At 40.3% G+C, this 18,402-nt stretch overlaps 1 protein-coding gene across 1 annotated transcript; it reads left to right on the top strand.

Annotated features, from left to right (window-relative positions):
• The first annotated feature begins 1,873 nt into the window (after window positions 1-1,873).
• Window positions 1,874-16,054, top strand: LOC148160946 (uncharacterized). The gene is made up of 5 exons (XM_088002917.1): window positions 1,874-1,925; window positions 2,194-2,305; window positions 3,224-3,285; window positions 9,764-9,826; window positions 14,154-16,054. Exons 3-5 carry the CDS (start codon window positions 3,275-3,277, stop codon window positions 15,742-15,744), a joined length of 1,665 nt encoding a protein of 554 aa, XP_087859043.1. The 5' UTR covers window positions 1,874-1,925; window positions 2,194-2,305; window positions 3,224-3,274; the 3' UTR covers window positions 15,745-16,054.
• Window positions 16,055-18,402: the final 2,348 nt, after the last annotated feature.

The raw sequence follows: 18,402 nt of genomic DNA, 5'->3' as shown, positions 1-18,402 counted from the left end.
TTCACCGGGGAACACTCAGTGTTAACAGTGCCAAGCTCTGACAGTTTGTTGAAGTCATTCCTTGCTACAATGGTTTGCCAGCTTTTATAGGGCCTGCCCTCATTTAGCTACGGCAGCCCGTGAGGTACATAACAAAACAAAAACCTTACAAGTGCAAATACAATTAAACAAAACACAAACCAACAGTGGTAATCAAAACAGACAAATATCATTAAACAACCCGCAACATCCTTTAAATAATTTACAATAAATAGTTTACAAATTTGAATAATTTAGATAACTTAAGTTAAATGGTTCTCTATCCATTACAGATAACTTTATTCATTGTTGGTATTAAACCAAAATCTCCAGCATGGGGAAGTGGGATGAGCTCGACTTTTGGACAGTTCAAAAACAATATGAAATTAGAAAAAAGGTATTTCTTAACTGATTAAGTCGTGTTTTAGATTGTTCTTGAAAAACTAATCAGTCATGGCTGATTAGTGGGTGAACTCACAGCAGAGTGAACCCGTTCATGTTTTACAGCAGACAGCTGCTCCCCTGTCTTGCAGGTACTGCGTACCCCCGCTAAATCTTTTAGGGGTACGCAGTACCCTGCCATACCCCCTTACTTTCACCCCTGCAGACAAGTAAGAAAAGGTACAGAAAGGAATCACAACCCACTGTTCTCAACATGTAGTGCTTAATGTGAAACATGATTAACCCCCACTTAGTAATAAAATGTTCTGACCCAGAGCTAAAAGGGGGGACGTGTGGCTGGGTGGGGGAGGTTTGGGAGGGAGTAGGGGGAGATGAGGAGGTGATGAGGGATCCAACAAACTGCCCAGATTGCACACAATGGTAAATAAACGTTGAATTATAGTCAGAATGGTTGATTTTTGGTTGAGGTCGACAACTGATGGTGGATCAACCATCAAACAATCATCCACCTCCAGCCAGTTAACTTATGTTGAAACTGTGTCATTGAATCAATGTTGTTTTGTGGTTGAAATCGAATGAATAAAATGCTGATGTCTGATCAACTTCTGATCAATGTTGAATCAATGTCAGCTGTTTTGCCACACCCCTTCCCCTCCTCTCCTCCTCATCAGAGCTCTGGGTTTAAATTAAGCACTGTAGGGGATAGTTGGTGATGATTCCTATCTGTACATTTTCTTACTTATTCATAACAATTCTTACTGACCGCTTATTGTCACAAGACATCTACAACTTACTACAAGGAGTGCAGCACCTGGTCCCTCTATTCCGGCGCCTATATTCCCATCAGCAGCAGGTGAAGCTAAAAAACAGCATGTAAATGAGCACACGGGAGACACAGCTTATGAGGAACAGCAAAGCAACAGGCAGCTCAGTCTCCATGCGCCACCTACTGGTGAAACATCGTTGCCACACCCATTGTCATTAACCCCCGTTAACAACAAATAAAATATCTTCTTTTTATTACCGCATAAACATTTAAAGAAATTCATGTTCTCTTATTCACTTTTGTGGGCACACACCAGTGGGCATCACATAAACATGGCTCTCCACTGTCACTACATCCAGGAGAAGTGAATGCTGCAAGCTAACTCTATGCTCTGCTGGGTTTCCTTCGATAGAAACTTTATGCATAATATGAAATATATACTGAACTCAATGCACTGATTGATAACTGGGTATGGTGATCAAACTAAAGTTTTTCTTTGTAAAGTGCTTTGAGACAATTTGTTGTAAATTAAAGCTCCACTCTGGATCTGTGAACAGACTTGAACAGCAGCAGGAAAAGACATGACATTTTAAAGCATTTCTTAGAAGTCATGTGATTTAATTTCATTGCACCACCCACCAGCCTCCTTTGCTAGAATATAAAAGCTCTGCAAACAGCCTCCGCTGTGCTCTTCCTGCTCCCTGCTGCATGAGAGAGCTTCACTGACCCAACAGCTCAGGTAAGACTGGAAGAAAAACTAAACATTTTATTTAATGTTTATTTATCCATTACCGGTTGATATCGGATATCTTTAGGATTTCTTTAAGGCTAACATTAACTGAAGAAAACTAAACAACAGTTATAACATTAAAAAATGTTTGCTATTCTTTTGTTAACTAATTTTATGAAAATAGAAATTAACTTTAAATCTATTTATGTTGAATAGATAACAGTACCAAAAATTAAGGAACATTTATTTTTGTATTAATTAAACATTATTTCTACAGGTTACACCTTTGAGATCCAAGAACCAAGAAAGGCCTGTTTTGACTGAAAGAAGAAATAACAACTACGTGCCAAGTGCGAAAATCTGTTCAGCAACTATCCAACATTGAAAAGGTTAGTTGTACACATGTCTCAGTGAAGCTTGACAGTAAATGAAGCATGTCTAGTTCACTCCTTGTTGCATGTCTTAAAACAAACACCACTCAGTTTGTTTTATGCATTTTCTTCATAAGACAGAATTACACGATTAACAAAATTAAACAAATCAGTCAAGGCAGGGCTCCCATTCCAAAAAAATCCCATGAATTTCTATGAGGGGCCATTTAGGACAAAATCTGTTTTGTCTCTCACACACTACGAAAGACTAAGATTGCACATACAAACTATTAAAATATAGACTTGTTATTTTGTATGTGAGAGACTCAGTTTTGTATGTGTGAGAGGTGTCATGGAAGGCAACAGCTCTACCAACTGCGCCCCTGGGTTCAGCATATATACATTAAAAGATGTTAATTTGTTTAACATTTAAATTAAAGTCTAACCAGAAAATCATACATGAACTTTAATAGCACAGACACAGCAACACAAGCTGGGCAGCGTATTGAGATGTAAACGCCCCACATAATTCGTTGTTCACAAAGATAAATCATTCTCACTGTAGGCTATATTTGCGGTTCACATTTAGCAGAGCAAGCGCGGTGGATTGTCAACTTGATTCATATCTTGATGATGAATTCTCAGACACAACACAACACTGATAAATAAAACTTGTTTTCTCAGTAGAGAAACTTTACACTTACTTCACAATTTATTGATGGAGTAAATGTTTTTTTTTTTTAGTGTTTTTGTTGTTACTTTAACTAGACCTACAGGAGATTTTAACACACTTCAGCTAGCAGCTGCAGCATTGCCACCAGGCCTCTTGCCTCTCATTCTCTCCCTCTGTAAAATCTTCTAGATCTGCCACTGACCCAAATGTAACGTTATCATACAAAGAAACAGGAAATAACAGCACATTTTCTCAATCCACAGGCTGACAGTTATCAAGCATCTGATTGTGTCCCAGTGGAAATCCCATAGACGATGGCTTCACAGTAAGTCAACACCAATGATCAGGACCAACCAGAGAAAATGCAAAGGCTGTTGTGTTGATTATTCTTACTGTAAATGAATTGGCTTTTTGGAGCCCTAAAATATAAAAATGTACCAAATTTTGCAGACACATCAATCATGATGATAACAAAGTGTTTGAAAGGTTTGGTAAAAGTCTCAGCTAACACAACTCAACAGCATCAAACCCCCAACTCTCCCAAACAAAACATCCTCCTCATTTAACTTACTTTGTCATGAAAGGTGTTGCACTTCTAGACAATGGTGATCCTAGTCCTGTATTGAAGATGCCGTACCTCAGCTGAATAGGATTACCACCCCTACTGTAAAATACCGTTAAATGTTCGTCCTGTATCGAACCGATTCATAACTGTCCGATAGACACACCTATCATATCAACACTAAATGCAACAGTAATGACCAGAACAAAACACAGGATATATTAAGGTAAGCTAAAGTCTCGTGGCGGGAGCTGAAGGACCCCTGATGTTACTCAGCTGCGGTGAGGTGCTGCCGACATGCGTCTTTTTAAAATGTTCACTGGATACTCCACCATCCTTAGAAGCAAAAATACAGACATGAGAAGGAAGACGCACATTCCAGGCTGAACAATTTCAGTGAGGATGGATACTGTTTCTATTAATCATCAAAAATGTGCCTGTTGCGGCGCAGTGAGCTGCTGCATGATAGATAGACAGAATGGATCAGGAGAGGAACTGCAGACCCGTTAGAACCTAAAGAACCAGACATCAGTGTCTCTTCATTCTCAATCATCTCCTGAGGCTGATATGGTACAGAACATTGATACAGTTTCTTATTGTGCTTTTAGAAGACTATTATGGTTTGATTATTTGCTTAGGCCTTTGAATTTGGATGAATAGCTTTAGCCAAAATAATATAAATGGACATAAGAGCAAATCATGCTAATAGATTAAAAGTACATAAATATTTCCAATATTAAAAAAGTTTGTTAGGGCTTTCCCATGTGACAAAAGTATAGTTTAGTATACTTCAAACATACTTAAATTTGTAAAAGTACACTTTAAGTATACTAAGTTTTAAGTGTACTACCTATAAGTATATCTGAAGTATACTAAAATACACTTGTACCAATTTCAAAGTTAGAACTTTAAACACACTTAAACATAATTGTACCAAAATACACTTAAAAATTCTATTTTGAGCATATATATTTTTAAATATGCACAAAATATATTTTAAATATATTTTGTGTATATTTTAGATTGATCAAGTGTATATTTACACTTGGCCAAATATATATTTTGTTCACTTAAAGTATACTTTTATTTAATATATTAAAAGTGTACTTTTAATAAAAATATCAAATCTGATTTCTTTACTGTATTCCTTTAATTTTATCAAAGGAACGAAACATAATACATTAATATTGTAATGGAAGGTAAACGTGAAGTGCCACAACAGAGTTACGTGGTGCGTCGTTCCTTCAGGACGGACAGCAGGGAAAATAAACACTTAATTATGAATGATAACTATGTACACACTGTAGCAGTCCCTCAGGCCCAAGAAAACACGGAGAGCTTCGACGGGTCCAGTAGATTCTTATTTACTTCTTTCGAAACCAAGTTGTTGAAGTACATTGAATAACACCATGAAAACTAAAAGAAAAGAAAATACATTTTTGCTTAAGTGCTGTTGTCTGACACAAAACATGAATACATTATAATAATAACGCTAACTTAAACTTATAGATGTAACGGGTACCAGGGTTCCAGACCCGTTAGCAGCCGATGATGAAGCTGAAAAACAGCATTTGTGTGAGCACACGGGAGACGCAGTCTGTGTGTTACTCCATTTTCTCAACTTATTTATTAAACAAACCAGCTCATTCCACCATCCCAGTTCACAGTTCAGCGGTTCACTGTATTTATAGTCTATTTAGACATATTCACTCATAAACATATTTCTTCACAATTCCATGGATGGTAACATATACCTTCAATTCACTGCACTCTACATGCATACTCAATCACACACGGCGACATTTCATGGGCATGTATATCAAGCTACTGCACTGGCATAAATACCTTTGAACGCTAAACACTTCAAGTGGATACATTAAATCACTGCCTAAACCTCCAAAACTGTCCAGAACACAAACAAACCGTGGAACCTGAAAACAGTACAACACTCACTCCATACATACATACATATATACATACATATCCCCACTAGCCCGCTCTTTCCCGCCGCTACAGTGCTAACCCACTAGCATCACGGTCTGCTGGTTACCTCCTCCAGCCGCTGCTGACCCCGAAACACAACAAAACCCGTACTATCTCTCTCAACCCATTTATTCATTTTCCCAAACATTTCCCAAACAGTATAGAATAATAAAATACTTTAACATAAACATTGAGGGTTATCCTCACCTGAAAAACAGCATTTGTGTGAGCACACGGGAGACGCAGTCTGTGTGTTACTCCATTTTCTCAACTTATGAGAAACGACAGAGCAACAGGCAGCTCTGAATCCCCATGCGCCCCCTACCGATGAAACACCGTTATTGCACCCATCATTAACCTTTTATTTCCACTTTTGTGGGCACACATCAGTGGGCATCACATAGAGCTCTAAACATGTACCTCGCTCTGATGTCCAATGGCTGCAAAGTTTATGGCGGTAAAGTCCGTGCCGTGCTGCCTTTAGCCTGTTCTGAAGAATGTGCGCTACAGTCCAGAGTCATTAAGATGAAGAATATCCTCCTCTTCCTCTTGTCCGTGGGATATTTCAGCCCAAAGCGCTGACTGACAGGAGGCTAGCAACACTTCCTCTTATTTTACAGTTTAAATGAAGGCACTAACTCAACATGAACCAAACTACAGCGCTCCTACTGGGTACCATGGGTAACAACTTAGAATCAGCATATAAAACATGGAATGGGCATTTACACTCCCACCAAATCATGGATGAAGAGAGCTTATTAACGATTCATGCATGATTTTAAGCATGACAAATGGACATTAAAGAAGTGAACAAACAAAAATACAGTTAACGCCACACATTAACCTTCAGCAATGTAATATCTGATGTGAGACTAATGAGCATCAGTTAGTGACTTTCTAAAAGAACTACAAGTTTTTGAACAGGTTTTTAAATAATGTGAGGTTTGTGTGTTGTACCCTGCTTCTTTGCTGGATTTCAATCACCAACTTGAAGTTTGACTCTGCGCACCAAGCCATCATCCTCTTGTGGTGCTTCAGCAACTCGACCCAGTTGCCACTGACTTCTGGGAAGCATGTCTTCCTTTATGATGACGATGTCATTGACCTCAATATTACGACAAGGCAGGTGCCATTTTTGTCTTGTGGATATGTTCTCACTTTCCACCTACTCCAAAACTGTTCCGTTAGATATTGCACTCTGCGCCATCTTTTTCTTGCATGTTAGTCCTCCTTCACAAACTTTCCAGGAGGAGGCAGTGCAACCTTTGATTTCATTAATATGAGATGGTTTGGAGTTAGAGGTTCAGGTGATTTAGGGTCATTGATTCCATCAATGCTTAGTGGTCGGCTATTGATTATAGACATTGCCTCATAAAACAGTGTTCTTAGAGAAGCATTATCCAGCCTGCCTTTTGATTGAGCCATGGTTTCATTGAGAACACTGCGGATGGTTCAAATCTGTCGTTCTCACACACCTCCGGCATGGCTGTCAGATGGGGCATTAAATACAAACTCGCACTGTTTATCTGCAAGGAAAGCCTGCAGGGCATTTCTGTCACATTCCATAAGAGCCTCTTTCAGCTCATTTTTGGCCCCAATGAAATTTGTAACTTGATCGCAGTACAGCTTACAGACAGCTCCTCTTAAGCTGATAAAGCATCGTAGGCCATTAATGAAAGAGTCTGTAGACAGGTTCTCTAGCATGTGAACCTCTAGAATGTGGACTGTGCATGAGGAAAGGCAGGTAAAGAGGGGTCTGTACCTCTTTTCCTCTTTGCGAAACAATCCATTCCACTGTAAATGAGGATCTGAGACTTCAACTCGTTCCTTTGGCAGTTCAGACATGCGCTGTTCTTCAGGAGGCCACCGAAATTTTCGACATTGAACACATCTGCTTATTAGCTTTGCAACTTCTTTGCTCCCACCAATCACCCAAAACCCATTTGCTCTGATCTCCATGAGCGTCTGGCTTCGGCCTTGATGACAAATCTTTGATTGAAAGTGAGACATGATCAGGTTTGTAATGTGATGGTCCTTTGGGAGAATAATAAGGTGTTTCAAACCTTGGCAGAGTGTTGACTTTTTTTAGTCTTCCTCAAACCCGGAGAAGTCCCTGATCTACAACGGGATCTAGTTGAAAGAGAGGGCTTGAACTTGGGAGACTATCATTTACTTTCAATGCTCTCAGCTCTTGAAAGAAGGATTGCTGTTGGAGGAGTTTTATTATTACGTCAGCTGCTCCCTTGCATTCATCTGCTCTTATGACACTGCCACATTGGGTTTTGTTTGGTCTCAGTCTTTTTTATTCTTGCCACTACTTTAAGGAGCATTGACCAGCTAGAGAACCTGTCGAAGTGTCTGAGGATAGTGTCTTGTTCGCTTGTTTGAGTCGTAAAGGTTTTGACTGCTTTAACTTCTGGATCACCTACCAACAGTTCAGCTGTTTTTGTATAAAATGATAGGCAGCGGCCGCGCGGACTCCACGGCCGACCGGCTTCCGATTAACCCATTTCATTTGCTTTATGTGTGCAATGTGGTTCTCGTGCACTATTTGGTAATGAATTTGCACAATCTCAGATTTGCAAATTCTGCAAATCTGAGAATTTGCAAATTTTCAATGGACAAATTCAATGGATGAATTTGTCCATTGAAATTTGTCCGTATTTCCAGACTATTTTTTTTTATTTTTTTTTAAGTTGTAGTGCTTTGACGGAAACGCTGCGACCAAGATAGTCTTTAAAGAGGTTAGAAGTTTCCAGAATGACTCTGCACTGTATGTGTGTGAGTGTGTGTTTGAGTGTGTGTTTGTGCGTCTGCATCCGCTGATGCAGACGCACATCCGCTGATCTGAAAACAGGTTTTGTTCTTTGGTTTCAATGTAGAGTATTTATGTTTGCTGTGTAATAACTGTAAAAAATAAAGGTAACTATGGATTTCACTGATTGCAGGTTATTTTCGGAACGCAACCCCTAAGAAAAACAAGGGTTCGCTGTAAATGTAGTGTTTACTTAATTTTTTTTTTACAGCTGGAGAAGTTTTGTCAAAAAAGTATAACAGGTAAATTTAACTGAAGATATGGCATAATACAATACATAATCAATGAATTACGAAGACTTTAGCGGGGCTTAAAGTAAAAAAAAATCCTGAGCCTGAAACTTACAAACAATTGCTTCTAACAAAACAATTAACAAGCTAAACACTCAAATTTAAATAGGACTTCAGTACATTTCAACTCAAAACAAAATGTAAACCCCCTATGGTGCACAGCGGTTGGGAAGTGTATCGATGGGGAAAAGGCAGATTGACATAAATCTTTTAAAACAACGGAAAGAATTTCGGTATTCTAATTATTGAAATTTTAAAGTGCTGTGGTTCCGTTGTTCTATCACCCCCGTTTCATACCGGACCGCTTACAGCACCGGCAGATATCTTTGTCTATCATCTACTGTTTAGTTGAGGGGCGGGCCGTTTGGTCCAATGCTCGCTTTGCTTGAAAAGCCTTTCGCTTTTCAAGCCGGAGCACAATCTTTAAGCATTCCTAAATCATGTCGCAGGAGAGCCTTCTTGCCGCTCTAAGCATACAGCAGTCTTCTTGGTCCGCCTGAACCAAACTGTAGTCTGTAGAATCTTTAAGCCTTCTGGGCGGAGACTACAGTTTGGTTCAGGCGGACCAAGAAGATTGGTTGAGGCGGACCGTTTGGTCAAAAGCCGGAAATCCGGCCCCCGGCCGGAGCTCTTTAAGCCCTGCTTAAGTCTTATTGCATAGACTAGGTCATCAAATCACTATGTTGCCTGTAGGAATTTTTAATGTCCAGCAGGTGTCGGTATTGAGTGACACAGAATCGACACAGTTTTGCTATGAGTCGAAACGATACATGATGCCTCATCTGCCCATCACTACAATCAACCTTACTCTTTCCTTCTCAAGATGATCATTGAAGGGCTTATCAATATTTTCTTGTCGTTTAGCAATAATCTCACAAATGTCTGTGGTAAGCACAGTACAGGCATCCATTCGTTTTACTATGTTTGGAGTCATGTTTTGGTTGCGGCGAATGGGTTCATAATGTTGTTGTACAGCCGCATGCTTGTCCCTTACGTCATGACTGGCACTGTTTAAATCTACAGGTGAGCAGAAGGCCTTCAGTTTTGTTCTAATCTCTTTAGCCGACTCCTTCCAAGAATTATATGCTTTGTTAAATTCTCGTTCATGTTTCTTTGCATCCTGTTCATGCATTTCTTTATTGTTTTTGGTTAGGGGTCGTTCACGATTACTGGATCTCACCTCTTGCTGTTCTAAGTTGTCGGGTTCTTCAGCAAGGTAAGACATGTTGTTCCTTTACGGTGTATGTTTGCTCTTTGTAGTGATGTCTGGACTTAAATTTGAATAAGTGTTGCTTTAACTTTAAGACTATGTGGGAAACAACACTCAGATCAGACATTTAAACCATATAGGTGTACAATTTAGCATCCACACATATAACAAATGTGACTGTAAATACTGCTGATATACCACAAATTATTTAGAGGATAAGTAACCCATACAATTTAAGAAATAGCATTTACTTAATGCACACAAATTGTAGCTTTAAGACAATAAAACCACGACTGCATTTAAGGCTTTAAACTCTTAATTACTGTGCAAGTAATTTGGTCCTTTTATCAGCAAAGTCTCTTTTGAGTAAAATACCTGAACCTTTATGAATAACCGAGACAGAGTCCAATATGAAGAGTCGTGAGGAGGTGGCAATGATTCTTGACAGGAGTTGAGTCTCTCTCGACTGACACGTGGGTTGCACTCGCCTGATATGGGACTGTCTTTCACTCAGCAACAAGTTTTCACTGTATCCAATGGCGCAAAAAGTGGGTATGCAGCGTATGCAATGCATAGGGGAGCTGCATTAGAGGGGGCATTCAAAACCCCCTCTCAAAAAATTTTTTTTTCTTGTGGGTTTTTTTTCTTGTTTTTTCTTGTTAAATGATCAGAAATGATCATTTAACAATCATTAGGCGCCCCTCTGGTCCTTCACCTCCCCTGCAGTCGCTCTCTCTTCCCATGCAGGTGGCTGTGCACGTGCCCCTAAGAGAACGTAGGCGTTTTTTGTTTTGTTTATCTTAGACTACCACTCGTAGTGCACTTGACAAAATGGAACGGCAGAATACAAAAGCTGTCTGGGGCGCAAAACATAAAAAGAAAAGGGAGAAGGATAAAGATGTTGGCGGGATGAAAAAAAGCTTTTCAATGTGGTAGAAAGATAGTAGGTAAGTACCATCAGTCTATTGTCAGTCTATTACCAGGACAGGAGGGTTGTAAATAATCAGGTTAGCTAAAACTAGCCTAATACAGAATCGTTCCATATTTGTCAGTTAAATGTTGCCTCCCTTATTAAACCGATAAGGGACGTGATTTGTTTCGTATTTCTATGAATATCTTATACATAAGCCTGTCACACACACATAACCACGCACTAAGTGTAAGAATTACCAAAATAAAACTCAGGAAATATTAACACAGGAAAGCTAAATTATTGTGGCGGCAGTGCCCAGCTATGGTCCAACACTTAGCCCTCCAGGCTGTAATTTTTTCACTCATACAGGTCCTTCTCAAAAAATTAGCATATTGTGATAAAGTTAATTATTTTCCATAATGTAATGATAAAAGTTAAACTTTCATATATCTTAGATTCATTGCACACCAACTGAAATATTTCAGGTCTTTTATTGTTTTAATACTGATAATTTTGGCAAACAGCTCATGAAAACCCAAAAATCCTCTAAAAAAATTATCATGAAAAGGTGCTCTGAATGAGCAATTAACCTCATCATCTGAATCAACAAAGTAACTCTAAACACCTGCAAAGATTCCTGAGGCTTTAAAAACTCCCAGCCTGGTTTGTTACTCAGAACCAGAATCATGGGTCAGACTGCCGACCTGACTGCTGTCCAGAAGGCCATCACTGACATCCTCAAGCAAGAGGGTGAGAAACAGAAAGAAATTTCTGAACGAATAGGCTGTTCCTCGAGTATCAAGGCACCTCAGTGGGAAGGAAAAAGTGTGGCAGAAAACGCTGCACAGCGAGAAGAGGTGACCGGACCCTGAGGAAGATTGTAGGGCCAATTCCAGACCTTGGGGGAAGCAGTGGACTGAGTCTGGAGTAGAAACATCCAGAGCCACCGTGCACAGGGGTGTGCAGGAAATGGGCTACAGGTCCCTCATTCCCCAGGTCAAAGGTCAAGCCACTTTTGAACCAGAAACAGCGGCAGAAGTGCCTGACCTGGGCTACAGAGAAACAGCACTGGACTGTTGCTCAGTGGTCCAAAGGAAATCAAGGTGCCAGAGTCTGGAGGAAGACTGGGGAGAAGGAAATGCCAAAATGCCAGAAGTCCAGAGTCAAGGACCCACAGTCAGTGATGGTCTAAGTGATGTCAGCTGCTGGTGTTGGTCCACTGTGTTTTATCAAGGGCAGGTCAATGCAGCAGCTATCAGAAGATTTTGGAGCACTTCATGCTTCCATCTGCTGAAAAGCTTTATGGAGATGAAGATTTCATTTTTCAGCACAACCTGGTATCTGCTCACAGTCCCAAAACCACTGGTAAATGGTTTACTGACCATGGTGTTACTGTTGGCCTGCCAACTCTCCTGACCTGAACCCCACAGAGAATCTGAGGGACATTGTGGAGAGAAAGTTGAGACCCAACACTCTGGATGAGCTTAAAGCCGCTATCGGAGCCTCCAGGGCTCCATAACGCCTCAGCAGTGCCACAGGCTGATGGCCTCCATGCCGCATTGAAGGCTGCAAAAGGATTCCTGACAAAGTCAGAATGCATAACTGAACATAATTATTTGAAGGTTGACTTTTATGGTATTAAAACACTTTTCTTTTATTAGTCGGATGAAATATGCTAATTTTTTCAGACAGGGATTTTGGGTTTTCGTGAGCTGTATCCAAAATCATCAGTATTAAAACAATAAAAGACCAGAAATATTTCAGTTGGTGTGCAATGTATCTAAAATATATGACAGTTAAATTTTTATCATTACATAATATGTTAATTTTTTAGAAGGACCTCTATGTACATTTATTATTATGGATTCTTTAATTAAAGATGAGTTGTACAAGTTCATGTGAGTATCAAACAAATTAGTCCTCAGTGTCACTATAGCCCTTAGACTCAAAAAGGTTGGTGACCTATTTTACCAACCTTTTTGGCAGGGGGACACTTGAGTTTAAATGTCTTATTCAATACCACTACAGTGGTATTGTGATGTATCTGATAAGTCAGATCAGATACAATGTCCAATCAGTAACTGTTATCCAACAAGGAGATGATTTAAATTAAAGTTTCGTTTCTACTGTGGTTTGACTGCTGTATTTTTCTAAGCCTATTTAACACGACATTTATGTCATTCAGCTGTGAGGGTGGAGAGAAAGAAGAGAAGAAGACAGAGAAAGAATCAAGACAGTCCGGGGAAGGCAACAAGTTGGTCTAATGCAGGTGGAAGTGAGGGAGCAACTAGTCCATCTCAGGCACTAATGTTTAAACATTATTTTTAAAAACTGTATGTAGCACCACCGCTCCCGTACCTGGACCCAGGACAGAACTCTCGCTCTCAAGTGGGATACTACTAGGGTTCGTTAGCTTTCCGGTATATACCGATCAGGTTTACCTAAATGTAGTGACTACTACTCAGTTACTATGTTCATTCCTATTTTGTCTCATCTAGAATAACCCAGACATCCATGCAGAACTTCGGGTTTATTATTTTTTTTTCCACACAGCTAACTTTTTTTCCCTCTACCCAGAACTTTGGCAGAAATTTAACACATTTCAGTATACATACCCCATTAATAATATTCCCAAAAATCACAGTTCTCAATTCTACACCCTTTTACATTTCAACATATAATTTCACACACACACACACACTCACAGGGCCCACATTCTCTCACAAACCGTCCAATACCCGCTGAATCTTTCGTCGCAGGCCTGTTGGTTTTCGAGTTCGCCGAAGCAATCCTGCCTTCCGCGTTTCTTTTTTCTCGTCTGGTAACTCGATGAACTCACGAAAACCTCCTCCACCGATGTCCTCAACGTCAATGCTGTTTTCCGAGTCCACAGTCCCTTCTTTTCTTCTTTACTCTTTTTCTTCTTCAAACACGTTTCTTACAACGATATCTGTCCTTATGAAAAACCTCTCGCCATCTTGGTCGTTCCTCCGAACATGTGCTCCGTAGCTAGGTCCCCTCATAAATCACAGTCCTCTTCACAGTTCCTAACTCTTATTCCTCAGTACTGTACTATACTCAGCGTATAGAAATGGTTATATTCAACTACTATATCTAACACAGATATTTTCCCATCTGTTTTAATACAAAATTCCTCATTACGACTCTTTCAACACTCTGCTCATTACTTCCTTCCTTGCTTCCTTCCCCTCCTCTTCTCCTTTCTCCTCCCCTTTTTTTTTTTTTTTTTTTTTTTAAGTCCCCTTTACTTTCCCTCGTAAATTTCCGTTACTCTCAAACCTATGGGATTCAGCCTCTTACTTACGCTGCAATAGATAAATCATGTGTGATTTATTTTAATAATAATTAGAAATTATTTAAATTAATTCTGTATTTATATGTTGTTGTTTTTATCTCCAGGCAATCTGGCATCTCATCCAAATACGGAGACATCGTCTCCAAATGCACTCGAATTAGTCCAGAATGTCCTGTTGTCTACAAGCTGAAACCAAAAGAAGGAACTTTGGGATCCTTGAAAAAATTTATTGTTGGTGAAAAAAAAACCAACACTCCAAATAAAACCATTTTAGTTGTTGGTGAAACAGGAACAGGAAAATCTACTCTGATCAATGCGCTGATCAACCACGCCATGGGAGTGAAGTTTGAGGATGACATCTGGTTTCAAATTGTGGAAGGAGAAGAAAAAAGTCAGACAGAAAGTCGGACATCTAATGTGACGGTCTATCAGATCTTTAAAGCTCAAGCTCCGCCCTTTTCTCTGACCATCATTGATACTCCTGGTTATGGAGACACCAGAGGGAAAGATGAGGATGATACCGTCGGGAAGCAACTGCTTCAACTGTTTCAGTCAGAAGATGGAGTCCAGGAGCTTCATGCAGTGGGTTTGGTGGTCAAAGCTGATGTGAATCGAGTGAGTGAACGACTGAGATACATCTTTGACTCAGTTCTGTCTCTATTTGGGAAAGATCTGGAGAGAAACATTGTTGTTCTCTGCACCCACTCTGATGGAATGTACCCTGAAAATGCTCTGGAAGCTCTTAAAGCTGTAAATATTAGATGTGCCAGAGATGAGAGGAATGATCCTGTTCACTTCCTGTTTAATAACCGCCAAAGTGAAGACCGATCACATCCAAAGAACATGAAGAAACTCAAAAGGTTTTTCGAAGATGCAGAGGAGGGAATGAACGAGTTGGTAAAGTTCATAGGAAGTGTTGAACCCCAAACGTTGGGCACAACTTTGGATGTTATAAAATCGCGAAAGTCTCTGGCAGCCTCCATTCACAACCTGCAAGACAGAATTAAAGTGATAGTGAAGAAACAAAATGAGATTAAAGATACTGCGAAAGCTCTGGATGACCATGAGAAGGAACTGAAGAATGATAAGAACTTCACAATAGAGGTTGATGAAGTTTACAAGGTCAAAGAAAAAGTAGGTAGAGGAAATCATGGAGCATTTTATGATGGTGCCACCTGCTGTACTGTCTGTGAGGAGACCTGTCACTTTCCATGCACAAACACTAGGTCTCCTTCAGGATGTAGTATTTTTAGTAAAGGAAAGTGCAAGGTTTGTAGACACAAATGTCCTGTTTCTGATCATGTGAAAGAACAGTGGAGATATGTGAGCAGAACAAGGAGAGTGAAGAAAACTCTGGAAGATGTGAAGAAAAAATATGAAGTAAAACAAGAAGGGATGACTGGCCTCTTGGCAGCTCTGAAGCAAGAGAAAGAGGAACTAGAGAAAAAGAAGAATCAGTGTCTGGAAAATGCCTACCAACTTGTAATGAAGCTGGAAGAGACCGCCCTGAATGTTGATTCACTGTCAACTTCAGTCAACTTGGAGCTCCTGATTGAGAAGATGAGGGAGAAAGGAGAAACAGACAAGGCTGAGAAACTGGAGAAGATCATGAGCAGACAGGATCCAGAAGTTGTGTCAAAGATGATAGAGTATGGCAAAGTGACGTCACATGTACAACCAATTCCAGAATCATGATCTCCAATGCCGACGTCTGCAGAGGATCTAACTGGAGAAACGTCTGTCTGACCTGGAACAGGAAGACGACCTGCCCTGATGCTGTTTAGTCTCTGTTAAAACTACCATATATACTATATGCTATAAATGTAACAAGCTGCATGATGTTTAAAAAGTTGTCGTATAACCATGTTTATATAATCAAACTACTTTATCTCCAAGTATCTATACATTAAGGGTGAGGGTGTTGCTTAGGATAGATGATGCCTAGTGGTGTTACTGTATTGGTGTGTATTAATAAAAATAAATGTGAATAAAGTCCTGAATCATTCTTGCTGATTTTGTTTGTTTAGTATCTGTTGGAGTTATTTATTATTTCTTTATCCATTTGAATTTTGTTGGCTTATTCTTAAATTTATATTTTTTGTCTTATTTAAAATGTATTTGTAGCTTACTAATTGTTGATTTTATTTATTTTGTTTTATTATTTTTCTTATTTATTTTCTAAGTAAACAGGAAGTGAGGTGGGTTGGTCCACTTTCTATAAGTGTAGGGGCCTGGTAAAGGACCAGCACACATTTGGGTTTGGGGCAGATGGTTTTACCAGAGCGAGAGAGGTAGCAGAGAGAACAAAAGGAAGTTTGAACTCTGCAATTGTTTTGCAAAAATGTGAAAATAAACCATCAAGAACAATTTACAGGTTTGGATATTGAACCTTCTTTTGCCTGCGTTGAGAAACTTGACCCCAGTGCCTCAGTGGCTTAATGGAACTTTTGTTGGATGTTTGGTTTGACAAACAATCGCCACTACAGATTGATTTTACTTATTTGATTATTTCTGCTACTGATTTAAGCTGTACTCACCCTTGCAAAATTGCCTTACTAATAAAATACTTAGCATTAAGAAAATCTAAAAGATGTTGTGGACATTCAGTTAATGAGTCACATTAAAGTTCTTTGATGGTTGTAAAATAGCTATGAAGTTTGATTCTCGGAGGAAAAAGTGGAAAATGTTTTATAGGTTGCTTTTAGCCAAAACAACACCCTTGGGACTCGCCTGAGTCACTAAAACCAACCTGGTACAGTAACGAGTTGTAATAAAGAGAAAGAGCGACCGATAACAGGCGTGCTCTGTAAAACCAGTTGGTTGCAGGCTGTTCAGTCTGGCTAATTCACAGGGTGAAAAAGGGTGGGACATCTGGATGGAGGTCGTCAGAAACCAGGCTAGTCTTTCTTGATGCCAGCTTAATCAGAGTTTACTTCACTCAAATTCTAATACGGCTCAGAAAATTCTGTATTTATTTTTAGAGTAAAAAGTCAGTTTATACAATCATATTGAGCTTAGACAATCTTCATGTTAAATTAATTTATTTGAGTTAAAATAATTGTTGCATTAAACAGACTGACCCACAAATTATCAGTAAAATGTTAAATTAACCTCTTCATTCAGCTGAGCTACATTCATCTGTCAGAAGGAAGAAAACATGGCCGCTGCTGAAAACCAGGAAACATTTTATAAAGAACAGAAACCTTCATGATTGTCAGCTGATCTAAAGTCTGACAATCATGAAGCATCAGAGCAAAACTTACACAAACTGAGGAACAACAACTGGACCGAGTTCATCCATTTTCTTCCGCTTATCCGGGGTCGGGTCGTGGGGTCAGCAGCTTCAGAAGGGAGGCTCAGTCTTCCCTTTCCAGCCTCTTCCAGCTCCTCCAGGAACCCCAAGCCGTTCCCAGGCCAGCTGAGAGACATCGTCCCTCAGCGTGTCCTGGGTCTCCCCTCCTCCCGGTGGGACATGAACTCCTCACCAGGGAGGCGTCCAGGAGGCATCCTGACCAGATGGCCGAGCCTCAACTGGCTCCTCTCGACGTGGAGGAGCGGCGGCTCTACTCTGAGTCCCTCCCGGATGGCCGAGCTTCTATCTCTAAGTGAGAGTCCAGCCACCCTGCAGAGGAAACCCGTTTCGGCCGCTTGTATCCGGAACCTTGTTCTTTCGGTCATGACCCAAAGCTCATGACCATAGATGAGGGTGGGAATGTAGATCGACCGGTAAATCGAGAGCTTCGCTTTTTGACTCAGCTCTCTCTTCACCACGACGGACAGGTACAGCGCCCGCTTCACGGCAGACGCTGCCCCAATCCGCCTGTCGATCTCCCGCTCCCTTCTTCCCTCATTCGTGAACAAGATCCCCAGATACTTAAACTCTTCCACTTGAGGCAGGACGACCCCCCTGACCCGGACTAGGCTCTCTACCCTTTTCCGGCTCAAGACCATGGTCTTGGATTTGGAGGCACTGAGCCTCATCCCGGCCGCTTTGCTCTCGGCCGCGAACCGCTCCAGCGAGAGCCGCAGATCACGACCTGACAGAGACACAGGTGACATTAAATATACAGAGGCTACTCAGGGAACAAGACACACCTGGGAACAATCAAGGAGCAGACAGGACAACATGGAGACTCACCACACAGAAACCTAAAATAAAAAACTCAAATCCTCACACTGAGGGGTTTTGGTCGGGTCCTGAAACTGGTAAATGGACCTGGTGGAGCACAGAGACAGAAATGAATGAACTCCAACAGGTGAATATAAAGAGAATATGGTTGGACTTTGAATATAGTTGGACTTTAAACAGTAATTGATCAAGTTTTTCTCCCCAGTTTTAGTTTATGGTAAAGT

This window comes from Poecilia mexicana, unplaced genomic scaffold (genome assembly GCF_051168715.1).
Source record: "Poecilia mexicana isolate PSO_F unplaced genomic scaffold, ASM5116871v1 scaffold_2, whole genome shotgun sequence".
Taxonomy (NCBI): Eukaryota; Metazoa; Chordata; class Actinopteri; order Cyprinodontiformes; family Poeciliidae; genus Poecilia; species Poecilia mexicana.
The sequence above is the reverse complement of the archived record's forward strand: the minus strand, read 5'-3'. Positions and strand labels throughout refer to the sequence as shown.